We start from the raw sequence: 23,789 nt of genomic DNA on the forward strand, positions 1-23,789 counted from the left end.
CGGCGTCAGTGACTTCGCGTCCTCCGCCACGATCGCATCGTTCTGCAGAAGTACGACCAGCCAAGCTTGTTTGACAACTCGCTTCACATTTTTACTTTCTCTCTCTCTCTCTCTCTCTCCCTGCCTCTCTCCCTCTCGCCAATCAGTTGCCCAGTTTACGTTTTAATTTGCCAGTTTCAGTCGATCGGATGCTCGGATAAACCCCGGGGGACTCGGCAGCCCTTCACTTTTTTTTATACGTTTTTCTTCTCACTGTATGGATCGTGCAATCGTTTTACAGAATCTTGTATTTTAAATGAGCAGAATTTATTCGCTTTTTCCTAGTTCGTTCGTACTCAGATTGGTACGCGTCAAACGTCAATGAAAAGTGGTCAGATCGAATTGTTCGTTTCGCAAAATTTGTATCATCTTTGGAAAAGTATCTTCGATGAGTTCGTACCGTATGTAATGTATACCTATAATGTAGATTTTAAAAATCCGAACCAAGATAATTTACAATTAATTTTCAACCATGTCCAGAAGTTACTTGGAAGATAACTCATCCCTGTTTCTTCTTTCGTCGCGTTTCAGATTACTGTTGCACACCTCTCGCAATCCACTTCCGAATCATTAGAGAGGGTACATGAAAAGAAAAAGCTGTTGCAAGTGAGGGATCGCGCAAATGCCCGCAAGTAGTGGACCGAAGACAGGATTTATCGATTGTACAAATAGTAAGAATCGAACTTTCGATCATTCGTAAATGGATTTAGACTCTTGACGAATGCAAAAGAACGGTCAAGAGCATTTCACGGATGTTGACGAAGCGTCGATGAAGGAATTATAACGCAGACCATCCAAATGCCCATATTCCCGGAGTCGTTGATGGAAACGAACAAGCTGATTTACGGTGGAAAGAAAGGACAGAAGAGGACGACGATGAGTTTTGAAGAGTTGGAAAACTTCTGCTTCGTGTATAAGTGCTTTTGGTAGTCGTGTGCCAATTCGATTGAGTCAGTGCTTAATCCGTCGAGGACCGACTAACAAGAAAATTAGTTCTTCGATTGTGAAGGTAAAACCGCTAGTGCGTAGACTGAAACTGTGTTAAATCAAACGTAGCTAGTTACGTTGATTATTTTCGTCGCCTAACCTTCACTGCGTTCTGTTGCCCGAGGCAACGGATATCGTTCAGTGAATAAAATGACAACCGCAGTCTTGACTCGAGAGTGAAACCATACGGATTCACCGTCAACTTCGGAAGTGACAATACCTCAGGCTGACTAGTCGGCTAGTGTATTCCCAGGAGTTCCGATCCTCAGGAATTAATGCACGCGGAAGGCGACAGGAAGTTCTCAGTGCCTTTACTGTGACATAACCGAAGAAAGTGTTTCTAACAAACCTGTTATTATCCGGACGAATCGTCATAGCCTTCAAGCGTCACTAAGCGAGGTGAAAATTCGTCTACGACGCCGTATTAAGAATTAAACCTCGTTTAGGTCGACCGGCATGAGTGGAAGAAGCCTGGTGAAAAGTGGACGCGTTTACGCCGTCCCTACTAAGTGAGTGAATGTGACTTTGTCTTGACCACCACGTTACAAAACCTTGTTGGAAACACAATTGGAAGCAGTTGGTGTGATGAAATACCACCGATCATCGATCGACGCTGTTTGAACCTCGAAGAGCAGCAGCGATATCCGATCGTGAATCACGATACAAGAATGTCGTCGAACGGCGAATTCTCGACGATTTCCAGCGGCGAAGGAACATCCCTGCCAAAGTCTCTGCCGAGTTCGCGCGAAGCGACGGCGGAGACGAACTCCGGTGGATTTATGCCCCTTCGGGAATTCCTCGATAGATTTTCCCTACCGAGGGTTGTGCGACTTGAGGGTACGGGTGGCAGGCCCGTTCTCCTCTACAAGCAGCAGCCAAGGTCACTCAGGGTCACGGCTACTCTGCTGATGCATCGTTACCGGCACGACGTCAAGGTGGGACCAGAAATCGTCATCCCCGAAGGCTATCCCGGTGAGTTTCGTTACCCAGTCTTATCTTGCGTTACTGATCGACTTATCATTTACGTCAACACGCTTTTCCCGGTACCGAAATCGGCTAAAGCAGTTAAGAAAATTCTCTTTCAATCGATAACTTGCCTGCGGAACTACTGACTATTCATTACATCTATTTAAAGGAATGCGAAAACAAATTTTTGTCTCAATATTTTTTCGTTATATATCATTGACTTGTTTTGAACGACTGAGAATTTCAGGATGAAAATCGATCCTCTTGTTTATTAAAATAGAATTCACGTTTTAAGAGCTTGCCACAATTATGTTCAAATGTTCTAAATAAAATCTAAATAGTCCCGTTCTGCAACGGAAAATTTCTCATATAACGTGTGCTCTTTTCTAACGTGTTAGAGCATATGAAACTTAAAATCGAACTACCGATCAATTCGGAATCTAAATACGACAATTACCGCGACATTTTTGTTACTTTGTTTCAATACATCATTTCATCATTTGATAACAACGACATTAAAGAACTAGAATATATTTTAGAAAGCTTGAATGTTCATTTAAATCGATTATTTTTGTGGTTACTCTAAGAAATTAAGCTTCCTACAAAATGATTACACTTTCACTGGATCTGTATTCACACCATTCAGGAACGTTCGCTCTTACTTGATACCGATTTTCTAAATACGTACATACTGTGTTTTACTGAACAAGAGCCCACTGACAAAGGAATAATTATTATTAATTAGAAAGGCTGAACGAGGATATCGATCCAAATATATCATCTTTTTTGTAGAGACATGTTGCATCCGCAAGAAAATTAGAACAATCGTATAGAAATAACTGCCGAGATGAAAGGCATAAGTGGATAATAATAAGGTTCTGTTTCTGCAGTCAGGTTTAAATTTTTATTGAGAAGTTTACCGGTCATTAGACTCGGGTGGAAATGCGATCCTTATATTGCTAATGGAAAATATACATCTAGCTAGGAACGCATCGTAAAGTACTATTGTTGGTGCAATGCTGACGTGTGCCACGTGGGCGCATGCCATTAACACATTTCCCACTCGTTAGCACGGCGCTGTATCTTCGCGATACCCGCATTACACTGTAATCTATGATCTATCTATATAATTCTCAATTTGAAGTATTAATCTTAATTTCATCCGAGAAAAAGTGAATCTACCCCAAGCTTGTCGAGTGATCCCGAAGATTCACTTTGCAAATTAAGAAGCATTTTCAACCGATTTTAAACGAATTAATAGCTTAATCCAATCCTCCGTGCAAAAGACACTTGCCGATTGTTGCGAATCCGTGCAGTGGAAACCTGAAACGTACTTATAGTATGTTAATTATATCTGCTACGCCTGACGAGAGAGAACGCGTTTGTAACAACATTATTTGTAACACAAAGTGGAGCTAACAAGTTCCCTGAATAGTCACAAGACTCTGTGGTATGATTTAAGGAAACAATGGATGGAAACATCCGGTGTAACAAGGGGGGCAAAACCATTTCTGCCTATTAAATGACGAGCGCGGAAACGAGTAATTGTTTACCGTAGAATCGTGCAGTAACCTCAGCCAACGCGTACCTATCATAAACTTGGGAATATTAATTAAGTAATCATCGTTGAGGCTCGTTGAAGCTCACGTGAGACCTTCCAGATGATAGACAGGTGGCGTATAAATCCATCATTCAGCTATAATTCAAAATAGCAAGAAAGATTTAACGCGCCATCGTCAGGTAGAACTCGAATTGCTGTACGTATATGTTGCAGTTTTGAAGCAGTTTGAAACCGAAATTTTCTTCAATTTTCACAAAATCGTCTCTTAACAACTCAAATTTTGCGTTACGGTATAACATGTTAATAACTGTTATTGTTATATCTCTATTTCTAAACTTCGGGTCAGGCAAATTAGAACTTGGGTTGCACAAAATTCTTCCGCACTCATTCGATAGGTTCCTATAAATCGAATCATCTGACAGATTCACAACGCGAATGGTTAGCGTTGTATAGGTTCTTGCATTCATACCTTGCAGATACTATTTTTCATTTCGTTTTCCGTCCTTAATATCAAGAATTTATCTGACCTCACTATGGGGCTTAAGCATTATATGAATTTATATCACTATACAAAAACTATTTCTTAATATGTTTTGATCTCTGACTTCAAATCGCGAGTGACCGCTTCGGAATCAATTAAATGATGAACAACGGTTGCAACAATACCGTTGTCTTTTCTTTTTGCATAAAGTTATCTAACCCATCTCTTTACCGTACAAACGGTCGAGACCTTGCTTCGTTACACACAACCTGAAGTTCATCTGGCCTGAGGTTCTTTTACACTAAAATACGACTATCACACAAGCTAAGCATTAATCATCCACAATTTATCGAAGACCGCTAAAACAGCAAACGGCGTACGTCACTCCCTTCAGTAAGACATTTAAGTACTCTCAACACCACAAGAAATGCTATAACATCGAGGATATTCTATCGCGTGTTCCAAACAAGTAATACTAGCGAGGCTTCTATGGCCGATCAGAAAATAATGTGTAGAAGATTTTTTTGCGAATAAGACTAGCGGGAGTTGCTTGTACGAAGTAATATGCCAAGGGCAGAAGGTCAACTGCGAACCGCGACCCGAGAGATCGACGATCGATGCTGATCTTAACGTTCGCAAATTTGTTTGTTCACGTGCAACGCCGATCAGTTGTTCACGAGCCATTTATGGTCAGTAATTGTATATTATCGAGCACAGTTAGCATGTTCGTACCGGCCGATCATTGACCGCAGGAACGCGGGACTTGATGCGAACTGCTATGGTATGTAATCGTCAATCGAGCCGTACCTCCTTGTTTGCTGAATTGACCGGCATGCCGAAGTTCCGCCTCCGTGGAAGCATGTGTTCAATTCGGAAACCGAGCCAGATCCGCGATCCCGATAGATTAAACGTCACGATCGCGTAAGAGACTCGTTTCGAAAGCCCACCTTCGCAGTACGGAAAAATGATCTTCGCACCAATGACTGACGTGATGTCGGGTTATGACTTAGAGGCATGATCAAGCCGAGATCGAGACAGGAGACGATGGAAAAAGAGAGGGGCCAGCGGGCCGAGGCGCGTGCGAATAGCAGCTTGTACCGACGACGCCGGCAGTGATCTATGATCTATGCCACGTCAGAGAATCGTACTCAGCTGGTTGATTCACGCGGATCCCTTCAGGAGGAGGAATACACTCTCGATTTAGCGATGCGTCGTGCATCGGGAATTCCGGATGTCCGCATTTCCGCGATGTGAGCCTTTGAGTCTTCGAGAGGTCATCGGCAGTCCAGGACAGTCCAAGATGCACCCTGGAAACGCGTATAATGCATTACTCGGTGACTCGTATCTCGGCTGAAATATGGTTCAAGATGGCACGCAGGAAGCATCTACAGTTTAATTTATGGGAAGGACTGACGCTCCGTAAGTAAGCTGTTTCAATGTTACAGCCGATAATTGGAAATATGGTATGAAGATAACGAAACACCGCGGTCTCGGTGCGAGTATTAACGGATAGAGTTGCGCCTATGCACGAGATGCGGAGGAGATCTCATGAGCCAATGAACCATTGATTAACGGCTGACTTTGGTAGCCAATGCAAATCGTGTCTTATCACGGAACAGAGATACCTGCTTCCATTTTCCGGTGAAAAAAGGGCAACACGTGGTAGTTGGATGTTCATTGGTCATGAATGGTGCAGGAAATCTGATAACGAATAGTACAAGAGTTTTTTGCCGAACAATATGTGAAAATTGTTAAGTACCATGGCCACATGGATAAACGTTTAATGTCGTTATAGTATCATTCCAAGTAGCGCGCTCGCCAAGTTGCGCACTATCATTCGACTGTTGAAAGTTGATGTAAAGTCAACGGAAACAAAGAAATTGAAAAAAATTGCAGAAAAATACGACTTTTTCAGTGAATTTCAAAGTAATCTTTGACTTTTACAAGTGATCTGGTGCCCTTGCGAGGTTCAAAGTTGGATTTCAAGAAATACGTACATCAATCGAAAGTGAAAGATATGAGGAATGATACAGATAATTACGAATGAAATAGTCCAATTACAGATCGTTAAAGCGCAACACTTGGGTGTTTCTATTTGTCATTCCAAACTACTCTGACGACGCTGTCACTGACTTTTTTTGTACAACCAATGCCTAGAGTTCTGAAAAAATGGACACCACATTACACAACGCATTACCATGGCGTGGGATAGAATAATCTATTAGCTTGGCTGCCAGGTTCAAATATTTAAGTCTGGTATTCAAACGAGCGTTTGGCTACAAGCGTAACATGTTGTTCGTGATCGATAAATCTTACGTATATATGCCTAATATCCGAAACGTCATAATTCGAGCTTAAGATGACATATTGATGCTCACGGCCCACATCCGGCGACGGATTAACGACTCAGCTTCGTCGATGTCGAAACTTGTATCCACAAATTGATTAGTTTCATGAAAAATCATAGAAGATAGAAAAGTAATCGAAGTCTGCGATCTTGACAGGCCTACAAGTAGATCGAGCTTATACACTAATTACCGTGATGAAATTAGTCGATGATTACCGAAAGTGCAGTGACCCGATTGAACACAGGCGACCTTACGGATTAGGCGAAATGTTTCCTCTTCGCACTGTTCAGTGTCACATATACAGTTTTGAGTCTTGATCCGCCACGTATATCAAGTGATTTACTGTTACCTGCTGAGGTCTCGCAAATCTCAGGCTGTTTCGGATCGTTAAAATACTTCGGAATGCCACCGCACGTAGGTGTTAATTGAATCGATGCAAGAAGTTGACGAGATTTAAATCAGCGAAACGTAACGCTTCCAACATACGGTGCAGATCGAACGGAACTTACCGCGGTTCGCAAAGTGGCCGCAAACGTCTCAATTGTCCGACGATCAGCAAATCTTCAGTGCCCAGCCATTTTAAGGGCCGGTCGTTACGTGACTCCGCAAATTATGGTACATACGTTCACGATCTCCGTTCATACGTATAACGTATTTGCACCTCAAAACGACTTATCGTTCTGGAACTGGACCAATTGCATGGAATTGTTGAATATTGTTTTGATTTCGGGATGGTTGTAGTGGCATCGTTATTAGTGTTCCGAAGTATACCTACTAAAGACGGTAATCCCAGAATACGATTGAAGTGCAAGTATTCATAAAGTAGTATCAATAATCCAAACAATTCTAATAACATCAAGTAGTCTCTATGGTGACATAAAATCTTTTCTCTTTTCAAAAATTACTGTATTCTCACTTTCAATGTCTCTCATTGCGGCAGGCAATCTCTGAAACATGCCGACTAGTAAGTATACTTACTACTTGATACTTGAGAAATCAATCACGTGCGAAAATGTTCTATGAAGAAACTCATTCCGATATATCGGTATCAGTTGACTACGAATGCCTTTCGATGTAAATCCCAGCTACAATGGCTTAAGTGCTAAAGTTTTGATTGCAAATCCCGGAGGTATCGACGTCACATTTGATGGTGGAATACAGTTATATTATACAGTATAAATTCACGTGTAAAGAAGATTAAAATTCAGATACGTATCTCTGAGTTAAACAACATTCTAGAGAGGACAGCTGGTGATCATGTCCAGCATACAAGAAGACCCGAATTAACCATCAACTTTCAATTATAACGGCGATCTGTCATGATTTCCGCCGTCTGATCGAGCTACGTGGGAGATGCAACACGAGCGTCACGTCTGTGTTTCACATTCCGTAATACTTGATTCCTATACATAAATTAATGAATCATCTGGATGCTGATTGGGCTCTTCGGATTATCTTACAACGTGTTCACAACTGGAGTTCACACGTGTGTAATATACAAAGAAACGGCGGTACTACCGTGCCGGGGTTGAATTTCATAAGTAAAGTGAAATTTCTTCGATTTATTTAATTCGACTCACGTTACTTCGGGATCACCGTATCCTGAACGGGTCGTAACGTTTAAGCTGAAAGCCTCGTACGCTTGGATATTGAGGTCGTTTCTTTTTCTGCGCCATTTCAATCGTATGAATAACGATTCTTGAATCCACGCAAGTATAACCTGCATGGCTAGTTGACTACATAAAGCATCACGCGCGCCGGACCCAGAACGGCACTTTCACGGTTGACTTGCCGCCGAACTAATATCGCATTATAACCTGGAATATATCGGTATCACTATATTACAAGAATTACGAACGATGCAGATCCCTGTTCGCGATACTCGCCTTGGAATCTATGTAACGAAGGCAGGAGCAGTCGCAATAGCGAGAGTTGCATGGAAATTTTCCGCACGCTTTTCCCTCCCTTAACCGGCTGAAATGACCGATCTTTATTCTAAGACAAATTATATGCCTCGAGAAAGTCGTTGTTACGGTCTCAGCGAAACTGAGCTAAAACGTTTAATTGTCTCTCTCTCTCTGTTTCTACAAATCAACTATTCTTCATTGCCAGGGTAGATTGACGGAACTCGACCGGTAGAAAGTTGAGAGACTGGCGTATTATTATACGCGATAGAGCGTAAGAATCATCTCGATTTTTATTCAGTTCGTCTAGAAAGCTTTACCCATATTTTGTAAATATGCAATAAAATCAAGATTGTTCAGGTACTGTATCTTCCGTATAACGCGTTTCACTCTCGTCCGTTGCATCTCTACACGCTACACAAATCCCTATCATCGTTAGGATTACTCGATAAAGCTTTTTTGTTACCCACTCGAAGACAACACTTCGCGATGGCTATCGACAAAGCGTTGGGCTTAAGTGACGAAAATTAAACCATTTTTGATGTGAAAAAAGTTAGCAAATTAAAATTTCAAAGTTATGTATCAATTCTTACATAGTGTTTCCTACGATAATATTCGAACTGAACACTTTCTTGTTATGGTTAGCCAATAATTTATATACTTGTACTTCTCGTTGACAGATATGAAATGAATTTCACTACATTATACGTGTACTTGCCTACAAATAATTAAAATACCTACGAACATGATAACTAATTTCCTGTACCGTACCCCAGGGTTTAGCTTCAGTCACCATTCTGATTAGTAATTTTGGTCTCTCCGTGACTTTTTCATAACAAATGTCTATCGTAAATTGAGCTAACGATGAGACGACCTTTTCTCACCTCTGGTTATGAAATCGGTATTAATTCCTGAAACCCTCACGTTTTGAGGTTGTGAAAGTGACCCCCTGCACCTGGATACCCATCTTGAACCAACAAGACCCGAGCCATCTGCCTTGACAAAGCCCCAGCTGTGACCCTCGTCCTTGTCCACCCGCGTCATCGACCCGCAGGAATCCCCAAGTGGGATTCCGGAGCGATTCGTGAGCAGGAATACCTCACGCGTATTACTATTTACACTCCATACAAGAATCGTATGGCTGCCATTATGCGTTAATGGAATGAGAGGGACACGAATGAATATTAAAATTGATTCTGTAAAATGACCGTATGCAGTGGAGTCGAGTGCAACACGATCAACGGCCATTCGTTAAAGGTAATGTAATTGTAATTGATTTGCCAGCACATGTAGCTTACCGTTCGTATACTCTGCGCCGTTTCTGCACAGTTTCATAATTGCCGCTTGTCAATTAGCATATGTAAATTGATATATATAACACACGAGCCCTGAAACTATACTGCTCGGTGTCAATTAACGCGAACCAATATCTTTTACAGTAAATTTTCGTTATGACATACTATGACAGTCACAGGAAACTGGGCATCCAATTGCGCATGCGCCAAATTATATGATTCCATTGGTGGATTCAACCGATTCGCGCCGAGTTCTCCGTCTACTCATCAGGTTGACCAACCTAGTTACGATAATACGCTAGCTATGGAAATTTATAGGCCTTTCAAGGTTATGTCGCGTTAAGAATTTGAGGTTGCCAAATTGTGACGGCACTGCATGTAAGTCAAGATAACGTCGAGAAACTTGCGCCTATTGAAGTTTCCCAATGAGGACTAGACGGACACAGTTGGCAGGCCTGCCTAAACAATCGAAAAACTTGGTGCCACGCGTGCGCACTCGGGTGATAAGTTTCCTAGAAAAAATGTTCAACCCTTTATCTGCCGTTTACCCGTTTTGTCCCGCACCCGTATACCAGTGTCAATTTCACTACCGTGAAGAATAGGATAAGGCCGACATAGCTATCGTCAAGGTGTTCCCAAATCCATAGGCTATATAATACCCAGGTGTTCGCGTGCGGGTTCAGAGATGGGAACGGCTGGGGCAGGACTAAATTTACGAGCGCGGGATATTGCGAGGAAGTCTGACAGTCTGGAAGGATTTTAAGGAACCTAAAAGCAGCACGTGCCAAGATCAATTTTGTGAAAATGGGATGGCCGTAAAAATTTCGGCGGGGTCAAGAAACTGTTCGCTCACATTTCCTCACTACGCATGATTTCAAATGATTCCGCATATTTTTATACATTTTTTTTTTTTTTGATGCCAACCGATTTATTGTGGTTCTGAATTGGAAGAAGCATAAAAAATAACTGCCCCAGAACATTCAGTTGTTCCCATGGTTTTCTTGAATAGTTCAGGGATGGCTTCACAGATTTTCCCCGAAATCTAATCGGTTCTAAGTGAAGTCAAAACAATGAACCAAATTTCGTTAGATCGGTCCGTCAGATTTCGAGTTATGATCGAACAAACGAAAAATTTCCTGATAAATAATTCAGAATTTCAAAAACCCAATGAAAACCCCACATTTCTCGAATGGCGAAAGTCTGTTAAACTTCACTATACAGCGTAATAAACTTATTCAGTACGAGAAAAAATACTTATTTCAGGACATAAGTGACATAGTTTTAATATCTATGGAAAGTATAAGCTTCGGTCGAATTCTTTCCGACAGCATGTCGAAATCACGCCTCGTGCTTGTAAAAATGTCCAGCTGTGCCGCTGTCAATGAGAAATATATAAAGGGCTTGCGTGCAGAGCGACATGATTGACCGCTCCAAATTCCTCGTTACTTTCCGACCTTGTTTCAACATGAATTTAATTAGCAGCCCTAATGAGCAGGCGAGGAAGACATGAAATATATTCCTATTGCGTAACGAGTACTTCTAAACGCGTACCTCAATACACAAATACCAGCGTTCACTTTGGGAGGCTCATTTATTAAGATAGTCCTCTCACACCGGCGAGAGTGTTGCGACAGTTTAAGATGCGGCTGCAAGATTCGAATAAAATATATAACAGCCCGTAACGAAATTTCTTTGCGGTCAATTTACAGGGCTGGCATTCTTCGGGGCTCGGTTGAATCGTCGTCGGATATCCTAGAGCGTATTTCTAACGGACCTCGGCGAACAGAGCAATTCATTTCGGTGAATCAGTTTGCATGTGTAAAAGGCGAAGCGAGGAAGCACAAACCTCTGGGTAATGCCATTGTTTTTATTTCAAATCTCAAGCACGACGTTTAACAATGACGGCATTAAAATTATCGCCACGTCACACGGAATTAATCGATTTGAGGTCGGTATATTCATGAATTAGTAGTAAAACCTTTTTAAAGTCTCGTTGATTGCACAGCGTGGAATGAAAATAGTCACAATGGAACGTTCTTGACTATCGTGGTTTGTAACGGCAAGTTATTGAACTATGTCGTTAATTAATACCAAACACTTATACCCGCAAGCAATCGCGCAATTAGCCCTGAGGGATGCCGCAGCGAAGATCTCGATATAGATGGAGAAAATTAATGTTCGACTAGTAACGCAAGGTCAATTAAAATTGGCCAATTAAAATTTTTTATTACAGATATACGTATACCTAACTATGATCGCGGGATTCAGTTGCCCGCGCAGATCTGCCGTTAATCAATTTTACTCACTGACTCTCTCGTGTCTTCGGATAGTTCGAAATCCGCGGTAAGGAGGCAAAAAGTCACGCGCGTATTGACCGGCTAAAGAAATTTCAAAAATAACTGTCGGTAGCGCTCGTGCTGCTTGACGGGGGAATTCACGTTTCTATTGAAGATCCCCTAAAAAGGACGAGGTCCTTCGGCCTCCGGCAAAAACTATGCGGAGTCTTGAGGATTTCCAAGACTTCGCGGAGCTGAACACTTCGCAGAAGGCGTTGTACGGCGTGGTGTGATCATCGAAGGTCGGCTGGTTCTTTGGGTAGAGCGCTAATTGATTTAAGAATGTCGCCGCGCAATGCGAAAATGCTGTTCGTGGTCCAGTCACTAAAAAGTTCCACCCCGCCAATGGGCACTATGCACGTATCCGAGCCTTTCAAACTCGATCCGATCCCAGTATCTCGGTTTTGGGCCTTGGGACCCTTTGACAGCGATTGTAGCATATTTCCCACAATGACGGAACAGCTGTTTAATTTGAAAAGTAGTAACGCACTCCAAAGAAGGTTTTCACTGAATAAATTTGGTCAAAAAACTTTTTATTTAGGCATGAAAATTGAAAGACTCTATCAAACATTTTGACTTTGCGAAAAATGATTTTTTTCGACGGGAAAGAGGCTTTGAAACGTTCAAAATAATTGAAGTCTGGTGTTTTTGATCCCGTTGTAATGTTTTAAGCTCATTTCACTCGCTTGCCGGATCCCCACAAATTGTCTGAAAAACATTAAAGACATCTTACCGTATATACTTAAACAAATCTACTTTTATCCACTCTAGGCATAAATATTTGTAAAATGATTTTCAGTTGACCGCTGAAAAGTATTTAATCATTTTGTACGGTTTCATCAATAAAACTCTTCTTAAATCGTTAGTATCGTACGCAATTCGGATGTTGTTTCATTCGTGTTCACCATCATTAGCGTAAATAACAATGCTGGAGATTTTTTGAACGGTTTTTTCTTTGTTCCTTATAACCGTTGAATCAGACAGTCCTATTCAACCTTATAATTGATCAGCAGGAAATTGATAAATTTCCGATTTCTTTTTCCTTCAAATCCGATCGTTACTCTCCAATGCAAACGATAATCGTGCGAGAGCTCTTGCAGCTATCTGTTCTCGTGGATCTTGTGGATATACATAGTTAATGTGGGTTTATCTTTCCCAAGTTTGCTTCAGAATATCTATATGAGAACTGAATTACGTATCCACTTCCTCTTAATTGGCTGGCAATTAAATCAATACTCGTATATAAAATATTGACTGTTATGTAGAAAACTTGCGTTAATGTTATTATTCGTATATACTTACTGTGGTAAATGTAAGTTGGCTGAAATTAAACAAATAAGCTTTTTGCCTATTCAACACGCGAATTCAGATACTGTAAGAAATTCAAAATGGTCGTTTTTCACACGGTTGAAACAATTCTGTTTCAACAACAGGATTATTTTCGATGCTCATCAATTTTCGCGCGGCAGTTTTAAATATTGCCCAAGAAGAAAATGAGAGCAAAAACAGATTGCTGGTGATTTCATCTTTGACGAAAAAATGAGAATTGAGAAATCAACTCGTTAATCAAAGACAGTACTGCCAATGCAACTTCCTCGCAATTGCTCGCACTCGTTTTCCACGCAGATTTTATTGTGGATATACACGCTGCGGTCGTAATAATTGAACCATATGTATAACGTAGAACTAGACGCATCGGGCTGTACTAATTCTGTGTCGGATGTCCATTATGGAAATGGAAAGTGGCGGAAGACTTGCTGTCTTGTGTAACCTCCTGTATAATTAGTGCATTGGCTCCATGATAGGCTTACCTTTTGAAACATTTGCTGCAGTGTCTAGACCTGCAGTCACGCTGAATTTTGCTATGATTCGTGACAGCATGCCTACTCAGAAAACGATAAGTTTAACATAACTTGTTAATGGAATACATGACTTGACTGTTTAAAAACATAATGGAAGAATTATTTGATTCAAACTTAAGGCATATGAAAAAACAATATTTGAATCATAGTTTATAAAATTTTCATCTACAAATGTTGAAAATTTAGCCGTTTAGAACTAGTTTTCGCAGATCCAGTATTTTGGCGTTGGACACGATAACTCATGCTAGCTTTATCTAAAATCAAAAAATCAGTTGGTGAGTATAACTTGTACTTTGACGAAGCATTAGAAAACAATGGGAGAACTTAAAGAGAAGCGAAGATAATGCATTGATGGATTCCTGGAAGATCTGAAAAGTACACCACTAACTTTGATCAAACCTTGCGGTGGGATTGTAAGGGACTTATCCGTGCGCAACTTATGGTTATATTTTTTCCCCGATTTGCGTGTTACAATAGGGTGAATGACGCACCCAGGATCCAAAATTAACTTTCATTAGTACATACATTACAGCTGACCTTCAACTTTTAGCTCGGCTGGTAACTTTTGTTAATATTGATGAGAACTTTCACGTGACCCAGGTTTAATTGCTGATCGTTTGTGACCAAATATGAGTATCGTTCTTTCGATCGCCTAGAAAGTTATTAATCTTCCAAGATCAGGTAACCCGCACTGTCCGACTGTTCGCCACTTTTCATATTCCGATACCGAACCGTTTTCGAAGCTTTTATACGGCAGCATAGAAATTGAGTAAACTTAGCCAGTGTGATACCAGCCTAATATTAGGTACAACGTTATCGGACGCGAGACTCCGTTACAAATGATTTAACAAAGAGGCCGGCAGGGATAGCGAAGAGAGTGATAGAGAAAGAGAAATAGAGACGAACGTGCGAACCGTAAAATAATGATGCCCTGGGCTAATCCGTTCAGCAGACGGCGGGGAAAGGAAAACGCCAAAAAAGACAGAGCTGCGAAGGCAGGATGACCGAGGCGACCCGAGACATCGGCTCTTTTCATTCCCAAGATGGAAGTAAGGGTCCCCCGGTCAATTGATCCTCGGCGTCGTCCGGTGTCCTCGGCTAAAAGGACCCCCGGGTTACACCGTGAACTGCACACTGAGAGAAATTTTTAGTTTCGGTTACCGCTCAGTCCTTAACTAATTTCAATTTTTACCACAATCGAAAAATATAGTTCTAGGTACAAAATGAAAATTAGTTTTGCAGCTGTTACCAGAAGGTCTAGATCCGTTACTATTCTTTCTCATTACGATCACTGTTACTATATTTTCTTGCAACTGTTGCGAAAATTTAATTCTTGTGCAACAATAAATTGATGTTAAAGCCTTGTTTAACTAAAAAAGTAGAGTTAACCTCACAAACTGATTTTGCGTTGCAATTACCAAAAAAGGATAGACAATAGCGCAAAATGGTTACGCGTACTTCGTTTTTCATAATTTCAACGATATTCAAACAGTTTTTTTTAACGATACCTGTTTTACTGAATTTTTCTAGTTACTATAACAAATGAAATTTTTCTCGGTGCACCCACCGAACGTGGGATTAGTTCGCGCAGGCTTTGAAAGACATCTCGAACCTCGTCGAAGGAAGTTTGTTGGCCAAAAATCGACCTTTTTCTTAATTTTGTAGCGAGGTTCATAGATTTTTTGCATTCGTAAGCTACAAACATATTTTTGAAAATGTTTAATTGCAGGTTGCGCTTCTTCAGAAGTTCGTTACCTCCGAAATACATTTCAATTTGTTACCAACGTCTTGGCTGTTTTTTCAATTCATGGGTACATTCAGTTGACCGTAACTTTTCACTTCGTGAGTCACATTGCAAATTGGATGCGCATCACTAGATTCGTTCTGAAAAGATTTGTTAAATTTTACACTAATTTAAAATCGGAAGTCATTCCGAAGACCGTAATTAAGTATTAACGTCAGAACATTACCCTCAGATTCTATTCTTTCATCTAATTTCTCGTCTTTACCATTGTTGTCCTTACATCACAAAGCAGAATTGAAATCTACTAAAAAAGTCAGAGATATACAGCGAGTTTCGTGTAAAACGTGACTTGACTTCGGTGAATGAAGTGCCTCGTTGGCCAGGATCCTTTTTCTGCAATCAAAAGAGTAACGAGAAACGATTTTCAACACCTTCACCGTGTCTCGGCGCCAGTGAAGGTGCTCTTGCCTACCACAGCGTCGAATTAAAATTTAATTACATTATAGCGGTACCATCAGCGTGGCTATAATAACCGCAATTATTTTAAAACCCGAGTTTACGAGCTGTTTGTACCGTGCATATCTGTTGTACGTTGAACGCGTTGGATTCGACCAGTTTCGACGTGGTGAAAAATTCAGTCCAATCCTTTGACCAACCGAACTGATCAGAGTTACGAGGGACTACCGGGTGTGTCTCAATTGGAATGACGATAAATCAAAACGGTTGGTACGAATTTGATATTCGCAGCCCTTTTGTTATTTACAGGAATCGCGGGCGCAACGCGAACGTATCTAAGCATTTTTTGTCTCTGCTAAACATGCAAACTAGGATGCTTAGGTAGAGCGAATGCCTGGAACTATACGTGTGCACGTCGTAATTTCCAAGCTCTATACCAGCTCTGGGATCGATAAATTATTTCACCCATTATAATTACCAAGATGTCAAAGTTGAGTGTCAAGGAGAATATGTTGTTAACCCAACGCTCCGTTGATCGCGGACTCGACAATCTAGGTACCTAGCAATTAGTATTTGGAGTAACTACCCTATTCGCCCTCGGGATGAAGATATTATCTCGCATATAGTTGTACAACTCATACAGGTATATAGGTGGTGGTAATATCGCGGGACACGATCGGCTTTCATTAGCATAATCTGTATAAATCTTACACCGATCTTATTCCGTTCCTAGAGAGTCGAAGATCCCCTAGGCTCGTACACCTATATTAGCCAACGTATAGGCGATAATTGCGAAAGGTAAATCACGATGACTGAATACTTGACCATGGATAATCGGCTTCTGAATTTTATGATGTCATTATCATTCTAAGAACTATGGCCAACTCCGGAGGACAATCATTATCGATGTTTCAATCGCTGATGCGTGCAAAAAATTTCTCACAGAGACTCTATGAAAAGAATACATTATGTGTACGATCTTTGTTTCGGAGTTGAAATTGACAACGGCATCAGCTATACGAACATGTTCGAAACGAATATGTATTATCGAGGAGTTAACTTTGAGAAATCGGTGTTATACGGTTTCAATTATGTCATAGTTATTTTCTGACAAATTTTGGATTCTTTTTTTTACATCGCAACACAACCAATTGATATCGTGAATCAAGGCTAACTCTTTAGCAATGATAAGCGCCCATTACCTCAAGAGAGGGATTTTTAATCAAATTTTATACTTGACAGAGTTACTGCGAAAAAGTATAATTGACCATAAAATTTGTTAACAAAATTTTCGTTGCTTTATTCCATCTTCAGACAAGTTATAGAAATCAAAATAAATTACAGCATTTTTCTTAATATTTCACAACTTCTGGTTATGAAATAGTAGCCATTCAAACTTCAGAATAATTGAAATATTGTATGTTTCATTTAACTCTTTGAATGCTTTTTTTCGCTCGCCGTTCTACGACGGTATCTTTCACCACTTCGAAAATTTTGGATACACCATCTTGTCCTGATCAAGCATCCAGCAACCAAACCGACTATGAATCCGATAATGGAATCGGGCTTACTGCGAAAAAACCAAGCTATATTTTGTTGATCCGACCGAAATTTTACCAAGAGTGTGACTTTATACTTTTACTAGCCTTCCCTAAATTCATTCGTGCAACTGATTTTTATAAGTAACAAGTATTCCCTGAAGGTTTTCGTAACGAATTCCAATAGCCCATCAAGAATTTCGTGCACATGTATGTATCACATCACGTACCCAAGTTCTTAAAATCACGCTATAAATTTGAATTTGGGATAACAATCCGGCGAGATGAGCTAATTTGAACTTATATAACGAGATATCGTGGGAAAGTTCCCATTCGAATTTAGTTAACAAGTCGCAGTAGGTAGAATATGATGTACAAGCAGAGACTACTCTTCATCCGCTAACGGCAAATTAATATCAAACGGTCTTTTTCCTCTCTTCCTCTCTCTCTCTCTCTCGCTCTCTCTTTCTTTCCCTCTCGATCTTCGCGTAATTTTCTCTCTTGAATCGCGCGTACGCGCTCTACGATCGTGATTACACCGTATTCCCCAACCAACCGGAGCATTATTACGACGCGTTGTGGGTGGTATCGGAGTAAGACAAAATTCATACCATCATAGAAATCGTTAATTGAAGCAAGACCAATCGTTAATCGTGACATTTTTATTTTCCAGGCTGGTTCTCCGTAGTGTCTGGCAGCAACATGACCGGAACTGCGAGAGTCTATCGAAGAGTTGAGACTCTTGTGAGAGCCGGAGTCCCAGCTTTCCTGTTGACTTCGCCTCTCAGGGCTTACACCCTGACGCATTCGAAAATGGGTAAGAATAACTTATTTCATCAGATTCAAGGGTGAATAGGCCAAACCGAGGACAGAGAAAAATTCATTCAAAAATCTTCAGCAATATTGTTTACGAAGATTAATACCAAAATAGACATAAAACAAAATTTTTACCACATAATAGAAATGAACTGAGAAAATGTGAATAACGCAATTTGAAATATCAACAATTTCAGAAATGGTTTTATGATTAAAACGTTCAAACTGATTGTACCCTGCAGTTTTCTTCCGATTCTCATCATTTTGGACTTGTTTTTCTCACTGGTTAAATTCCAATAAACACTATAAAAAAGATTACGTGCAGTTATAACGCGAACTTTTTATTCATAACGAATATCTGCTGCACGGTGTATCGTACTTACAAAAATCTATCTCTATCTCGTCTTAAGATAACTATCGGTAATATTATTTTCAAATAATATCTGAGGATCTATATGGTGAAACAATTGTTTAAAAAAAACACCAGAGCTTAATCGGACTGAACGTTCTAATCATAAAACCTTTTCGCATCGTCTCGATATCTTAACTTGCGTCAATCGAATTATCTTAAATTAATTTCTCTCAACTTTTAGGGGGTATATTTAATCCGTGTTTACTATCATTCGCACGAATAACACGGCTGAAAATTTTTTAAAAGTTTTTCTCTCTCTCTTCCCAACTCTTGATACCGCTGTTCCGCCCGATTCACTCTTACAATTAATCATCGGCTGTTAATTGCGCCTAGTCAGCTGCGACTTACTCGGATCCCTGAGACTACTGCTGACGCGTACGTAACCCAAGTTGCCTAGCTGCAGGCTACGCGGTTTGGCGATGAGCAATCAAGCATGCCTCGCTCCTTTTTCATCTCCTCGTATCACGTGGAAATACTTTCACCTTGAATGTTGCACGCGTTCGCATGAGACGCACGTAATTGAAAATGGGAATGTTTAACACTGGGTTGATGGAGCGTTTGAAAGCAGTTACCCGTGACACGGAAATTCCCGAGCCAAACCCACTTGGAATCACGTCATTACATAGTTCACTTCTGACTTGCAGAATATTAACGATCGATCGTCGTTGGATGCCGTGCACATTGATGATGGTGCGAACGGATGATCCTGCAATGATTGAAAATATACAGGGTATATTTGGTGAAAGTAGCCACTCGACCAGCCGCGGTGATTTCGTGTCCTACGTTATGCTGCGTAGGATTGCCACCTCCCTGAGTGTGAGCGGCCACTTTCACGAAATAATCCAGGTACCAAAAAAATAGAACATCCGATACAAAGAGGATCAATCCCTCAATTCGGAAAGATGCTTACATCGGAATGATTAATCCTGTGTATTTTGTTTATTACCAGCTATCAAATCTATTCGCAAAGTGGGTTTTACAATATAGACCATCAAAGTTCAATTTCTTTCATAGGTGCTTCTTTATTTCAAAGTCACTATCAAACTAGTTGTCGATCTGTTGGAGGCGTCGTAGAAAAATCTCCATGTAATGTAAACTCAATTTTCTTGTAGTACTTTAAATCATAAACGACTCGTTCGAACGATCCATCACATCGATGCTCAAGTTTCGTAAAGTGCATTCAATTTTCGTGCTTCGTGGACAATTGCAAATGCAAATGAACCTTTCATCGCTAAGCGTTCTTGACCCGCTGTCTTGTACTTTTATTAAATTTCTGATTCACCAGCATGAGTTGTACTCTCTGTAGTAAATCCAGGAATGCAGGAATCCCTGCGACGTTTAACCCTATGAAGTTATCTGACTAAAAGTCAATTCCGAACATAACATATTGCAGAGCGCGGTAAGATCATTGCGTATCTTCATTTTAAGTGTTATTGCGACCCAAATCTTTGTCGAAAGCTTGGAAGACTTGGACTCATTTTGAACCAAGACTTGTTTTTTTTATCCAACATGGCTACCTTTCTTTTTTTTTTTTTGCTTATTCATGTTATAAGTATATACATACGCTTCACTTTTTTACTTAAATTTCTTCCTTTTTTGCAGTTCATACCTCGTCTTCTTGACTCTTTGGCATCGATAATCGTTCAACTTGTTAGAGTTTTCATTCTATCAGTATGCCCTCATTTATCCAAGGCACATGTATAGCGTAACACATAACAATTGTTGTGATTAAGGTTTTCCATTTTATACAACGGTACAAATTTCATATACTTTTCCGACCCACGATACTGTAACGAAGTTGTGTTCACACTCTTTACACATCCTCGATCTATACAGATCATACTAGTAAAAACAATTATTTCATCAACTGTCTTAATCAATATCGTCAGTTCGTCAACCAGCAACAATACTTCGAATACACATACCACTTTGGTGCACAACACATTGGTGCTCTGAATTGACAATTATCAGAGCCGATCTTGGCGATTATTCCGTTCATGTTTTCTACCAAACACGACATTGATGTATTCTCGTTATTCCAAGAGTCCCACACTCCGGGTCATCACCCTAATGGTCAATTACTACGTCTTTCACAGAAAACGGTAACCTCCGAGCTCACTACACGAAAACGACGGTCCGTGCCGGTGAGGTCCTACGGCTGGTCGCGGTATTCCAGGACACGAGGCGCTATCCCCTGACCTTTGGGATCAACGGGGTTAAGGGATCTTTGGAGAAGGATCAGTACGCGCAGTGCCTAGACTCCCACGGAAGGGAAATCTTCGCTCCTCTCTCTGCCAGAGGCGAGTTTTACGCGACCTGCCCCAGCGGGAGCTTGGACACTGACTCTGACGCCATACTCTACAAGGTGCACCAGCTCGCTAAGAGGGATCTGCCACTCAAGGTACGTCTTCCTGTACCATAAGGTCTTGTTACAGGTACTCCTTGCAGCAGCAGCCGAACGATTAGTCCCGTGCGAATGCGCGCTTTTGTATAATGTGTGCGGTAACGTTATTCTATGTAAATTGTATTGGTGATTGATTGGTGCGAACCTTGAGTCTACAAAAACAATGCTGCGACCTTACGACAAATGATGCAGGCGACAATTAGATTTCTAATTCTCTTTGCATTCCTATCACAGGTGAGACTAGTGGCTGGTCCGCTGCCAGTCCCTCTTCCCCGTGAGTACGCGGGTTTGATGCAGTTTCAAACAGCTACCAGAGGCTCAATCGTCTTGGGATGTCTCGTACCGGAGAGACCAGTGCACGATCCAGAAATGCTCGAACTGATGGTTTCAGGGCCTGGAGCACCACGAGTTAGACGCGCTCGTCTCGGTTATCCTTCGGAGACTCGGCTCCTTGCATCTCCAAAGATGCAGAGATTACTGACTGCCTGCTGGTACGTGTGTCTCTATTATACATACCTATGTAGGTATGTACATTCTGGGATAGAATAGGATAGCACTATAGAAATTTGCCAAATTTTCTAAAAAATACGCAGACCGGGATGATTGAACAATTGAATTCTTATGAACTCTTAATTGCAGTTTTTGAAATTCCAGTCATCCTAGCCCCTGGTCCAATTCGAGTTAGTAATGTTTATGGATGAATAAGACCCATTGATCAAATAAGAGTTTAGGAGGAGAGAAAAAACCGTCCCAAAAATCTTCAATAGTGTTATTTCTCTTTAAGTTTTTAAACGCAAATGAAACAAAATTCCTACTATTTAATAGAAATAAATAAAAATGAATTCCAATACAACAAACTGAGGTATTAGCATTTTGAAAAAATGTATTATAATTGAAACGTCCAAACTTTGGTGTTTTTTTAATCCCTTTTTGATAATTTCGGGGCTTATTTTATTCACTATAGAGATCTCCAAAGATGGCCTGAAATTTTTTTTACAAATAGCTGACCTTAGAGTAGATAAAAATAGATTTGCGTAAGTACGGTATAACAGATGTTTGTCAACAATTAAATGTGCACATTATAACTGTAGCTTAATGTAAAATTTTTTGAATGGTTTTCGCACAATTTATAAATTATATCTGGTCAGCGTGTGAACAGAGTCTCAACAGTTCAATTATTTGCAACGTCTTAATTGTAAAAACGCTTCTCAAATCGTTGGTATCCTTGCGTTCTTCGAATTTTGTTAGCAAATTCATTGCCATCGCACCGTAAGGCTGTTGTTTTATTAGTGTTCACCATAATTGGCATAATCAACATCAAGATTAACAATGCTGAAGATTTTGTAAAACGTTTCTGTTTTCTTCCTCTTTTCCTCAGTTTTGATTCAGGTGGTACGACCCATTCCCCCTTAAACTCAAACTTGAATTCACTCCAGGGGCTCAGGGTTACAAAACCCGTTTTATTTAATTCTTATTTTGTACAACAGCAGGACACTGGGTGACCGTGCAACGGAGCCAAGAGTCGCACCGCATACGTGGCAGCCAAAGATCACGCCAGAAAAGGAACTAAATTTGAAGGAAATCAAGCCAAAGCCCGAAACGAAGCCAATCCTGCGAAGTCTCCGCGATGGTTTAGAGAATCTAAAGAAGACAGCAAGTCGAGAACGAAGTCAGACAAGACAAACGGGGAACGGTGGTGGTTTCCTCGAAAAAATCTCGAAGCTAACACAAAGTAGCAAAAGCCGGAATCCGGCGAAGAAGTCGGCTTCCTTCACGTTCGCCGTGCGACCGGAAGTCGCCATGCGTTCGGGGGAGAAGTACGCGAGTCTTGAACCGGACGTGACGTCATCCAGCAGCAACAGGGGTCCCAAGCAACCCGTTCAGAGATCGATCTCGGCTGGCGTTCTGGACACACATCAGGCTCACGTTGAGCTTGAGCCAAATTACGCCCGTGTTAGGGATAGTCTGGTGCTTTCATCTAGTCCGCCAAACCTGACGAAGGCTAAGGCGGAAGACATATACGCGGAGATATGCGAGAATGCCGCAGCTGAAAACGTGCCAAACCTATCGGATACTCATATCGTCGCAAAAGTGAAAATCACCGTGCGAAACGACAGCGTTTATCCCGACGCTGACGAAAGAAGTGGCCATAATAATTACGTCAATTTAATACACACCTCCCAACAGATCGATTCGATCATCAACACCGACGTCGACGTGGTATATAACACGGTTTTATGAACCTCGGGGTCGTTGATGAAACGAACCGTTGTAACCGATTCTGGCAATATGATATGTTGCGAGGAAGAAGCTAATTGGCGTGCTAGACATTTGTATTATAGTTGTCAATATAGATAGATGTAAATTCGTAGCTTATTTCTAATTATATACATACGTGTAAATATATTCAAATACATGACGAATGCATCTGTTTTGAAACAATATACGATTGTTGTACGAGTGCCTATCTGTTATCCTCGATTGATTTGTTTCAGACGTCAAGAATGTGCGAGGGTAAATATACTTGGCGTAGGTTCTATTGACGAATTTCAAAAATTCATTCTTCAATAGGAACATTTCACCGTTGGATTCATTCAAATTCATCGTGTGGATCAATAAATCAATATCCAATTGCGTTCC

The 23,789-nt window shown here is 40.8% G+C and overlaps 1 protein-coding gene across 3 annotated transcripts; it reads left to right on the top strand.

Annotated features, from left to right (window-relative positions):
* LOC124214550 (uncharacterized) lies at positions 1-23,568 on the top strand. 3 transcript variants are annotated; one of them, XM_046616927.2, is made up of 6 exons: positions 1-50; positions 571-1,998; positions 18,191-18,334; positions 20,842-21,146; positions 21,384-21,640; positions 22,637-23,568. In XM_046616927.2, exons 2-6 carry the CDS (start codon positions 1,695-1,697, stop codon positions 23,388-23,390), a joined length of 1,764 nt encoding a protein of 587 aa, XP_046472883.1. In that variant the 5' UTR covers positions 1-50; positions 571-1,694; the 3' UTR covers positions 23,391-23,568. The 3 variants fall into 3 exon arrangements, with proteins under 3 accessions (XP_046472883.1, XP_068990368.1, XP_046472882.1); XM_069134267.1 differs by having other exon boundaries at positions 22,640-23,568; XM_046616926.2 differs by lacking the exon at positions 1-50 and adding an exon at positions 80-440.
* The last annotated feature ends 221 nt before the right edge of the window (positions 23,569-23,789 follow it).

The sequence above is a fragment of the Neodiprion pinetum genome, chromosome 3, assembly GCF_021155775.2.
Source record: "Neodiprion pinetum isolate iyNeoPine1 chromosome 3, iyNeoPine1.2, whole genome shotgun sequence".
Classification (NCBI taxonomy): Eukaryota; Metazoa; Arthropoda; class Insecta; order Hymenoptera; family Diprionidae; genus Neodiprion; species Neodiprion pinetum.

Coding starts and splice junctions, on each gene's coding strand:
- LOC124214550 (XM_046616927.2), top strand. CDS start 1,695: ATGTCGTCGAACGGCGAATTCTCGACGATTTCCAGCGGCGAAGGAACA. Junction 1,999..18,190: donor CATCCCCGAAGGCTATCCCG/GTGAGTTTCGTT, acceptor TTTATTTTCCAG/GCTGGTTCTCCGTAGTGTCT. Junction 21,147..21,383: donor AGAGGGATCTGCCACTCAAG/GTACGTCTTCCT, acceptor TTCCTATCACAG/GTGAGACTAGTGGCTGGTCC.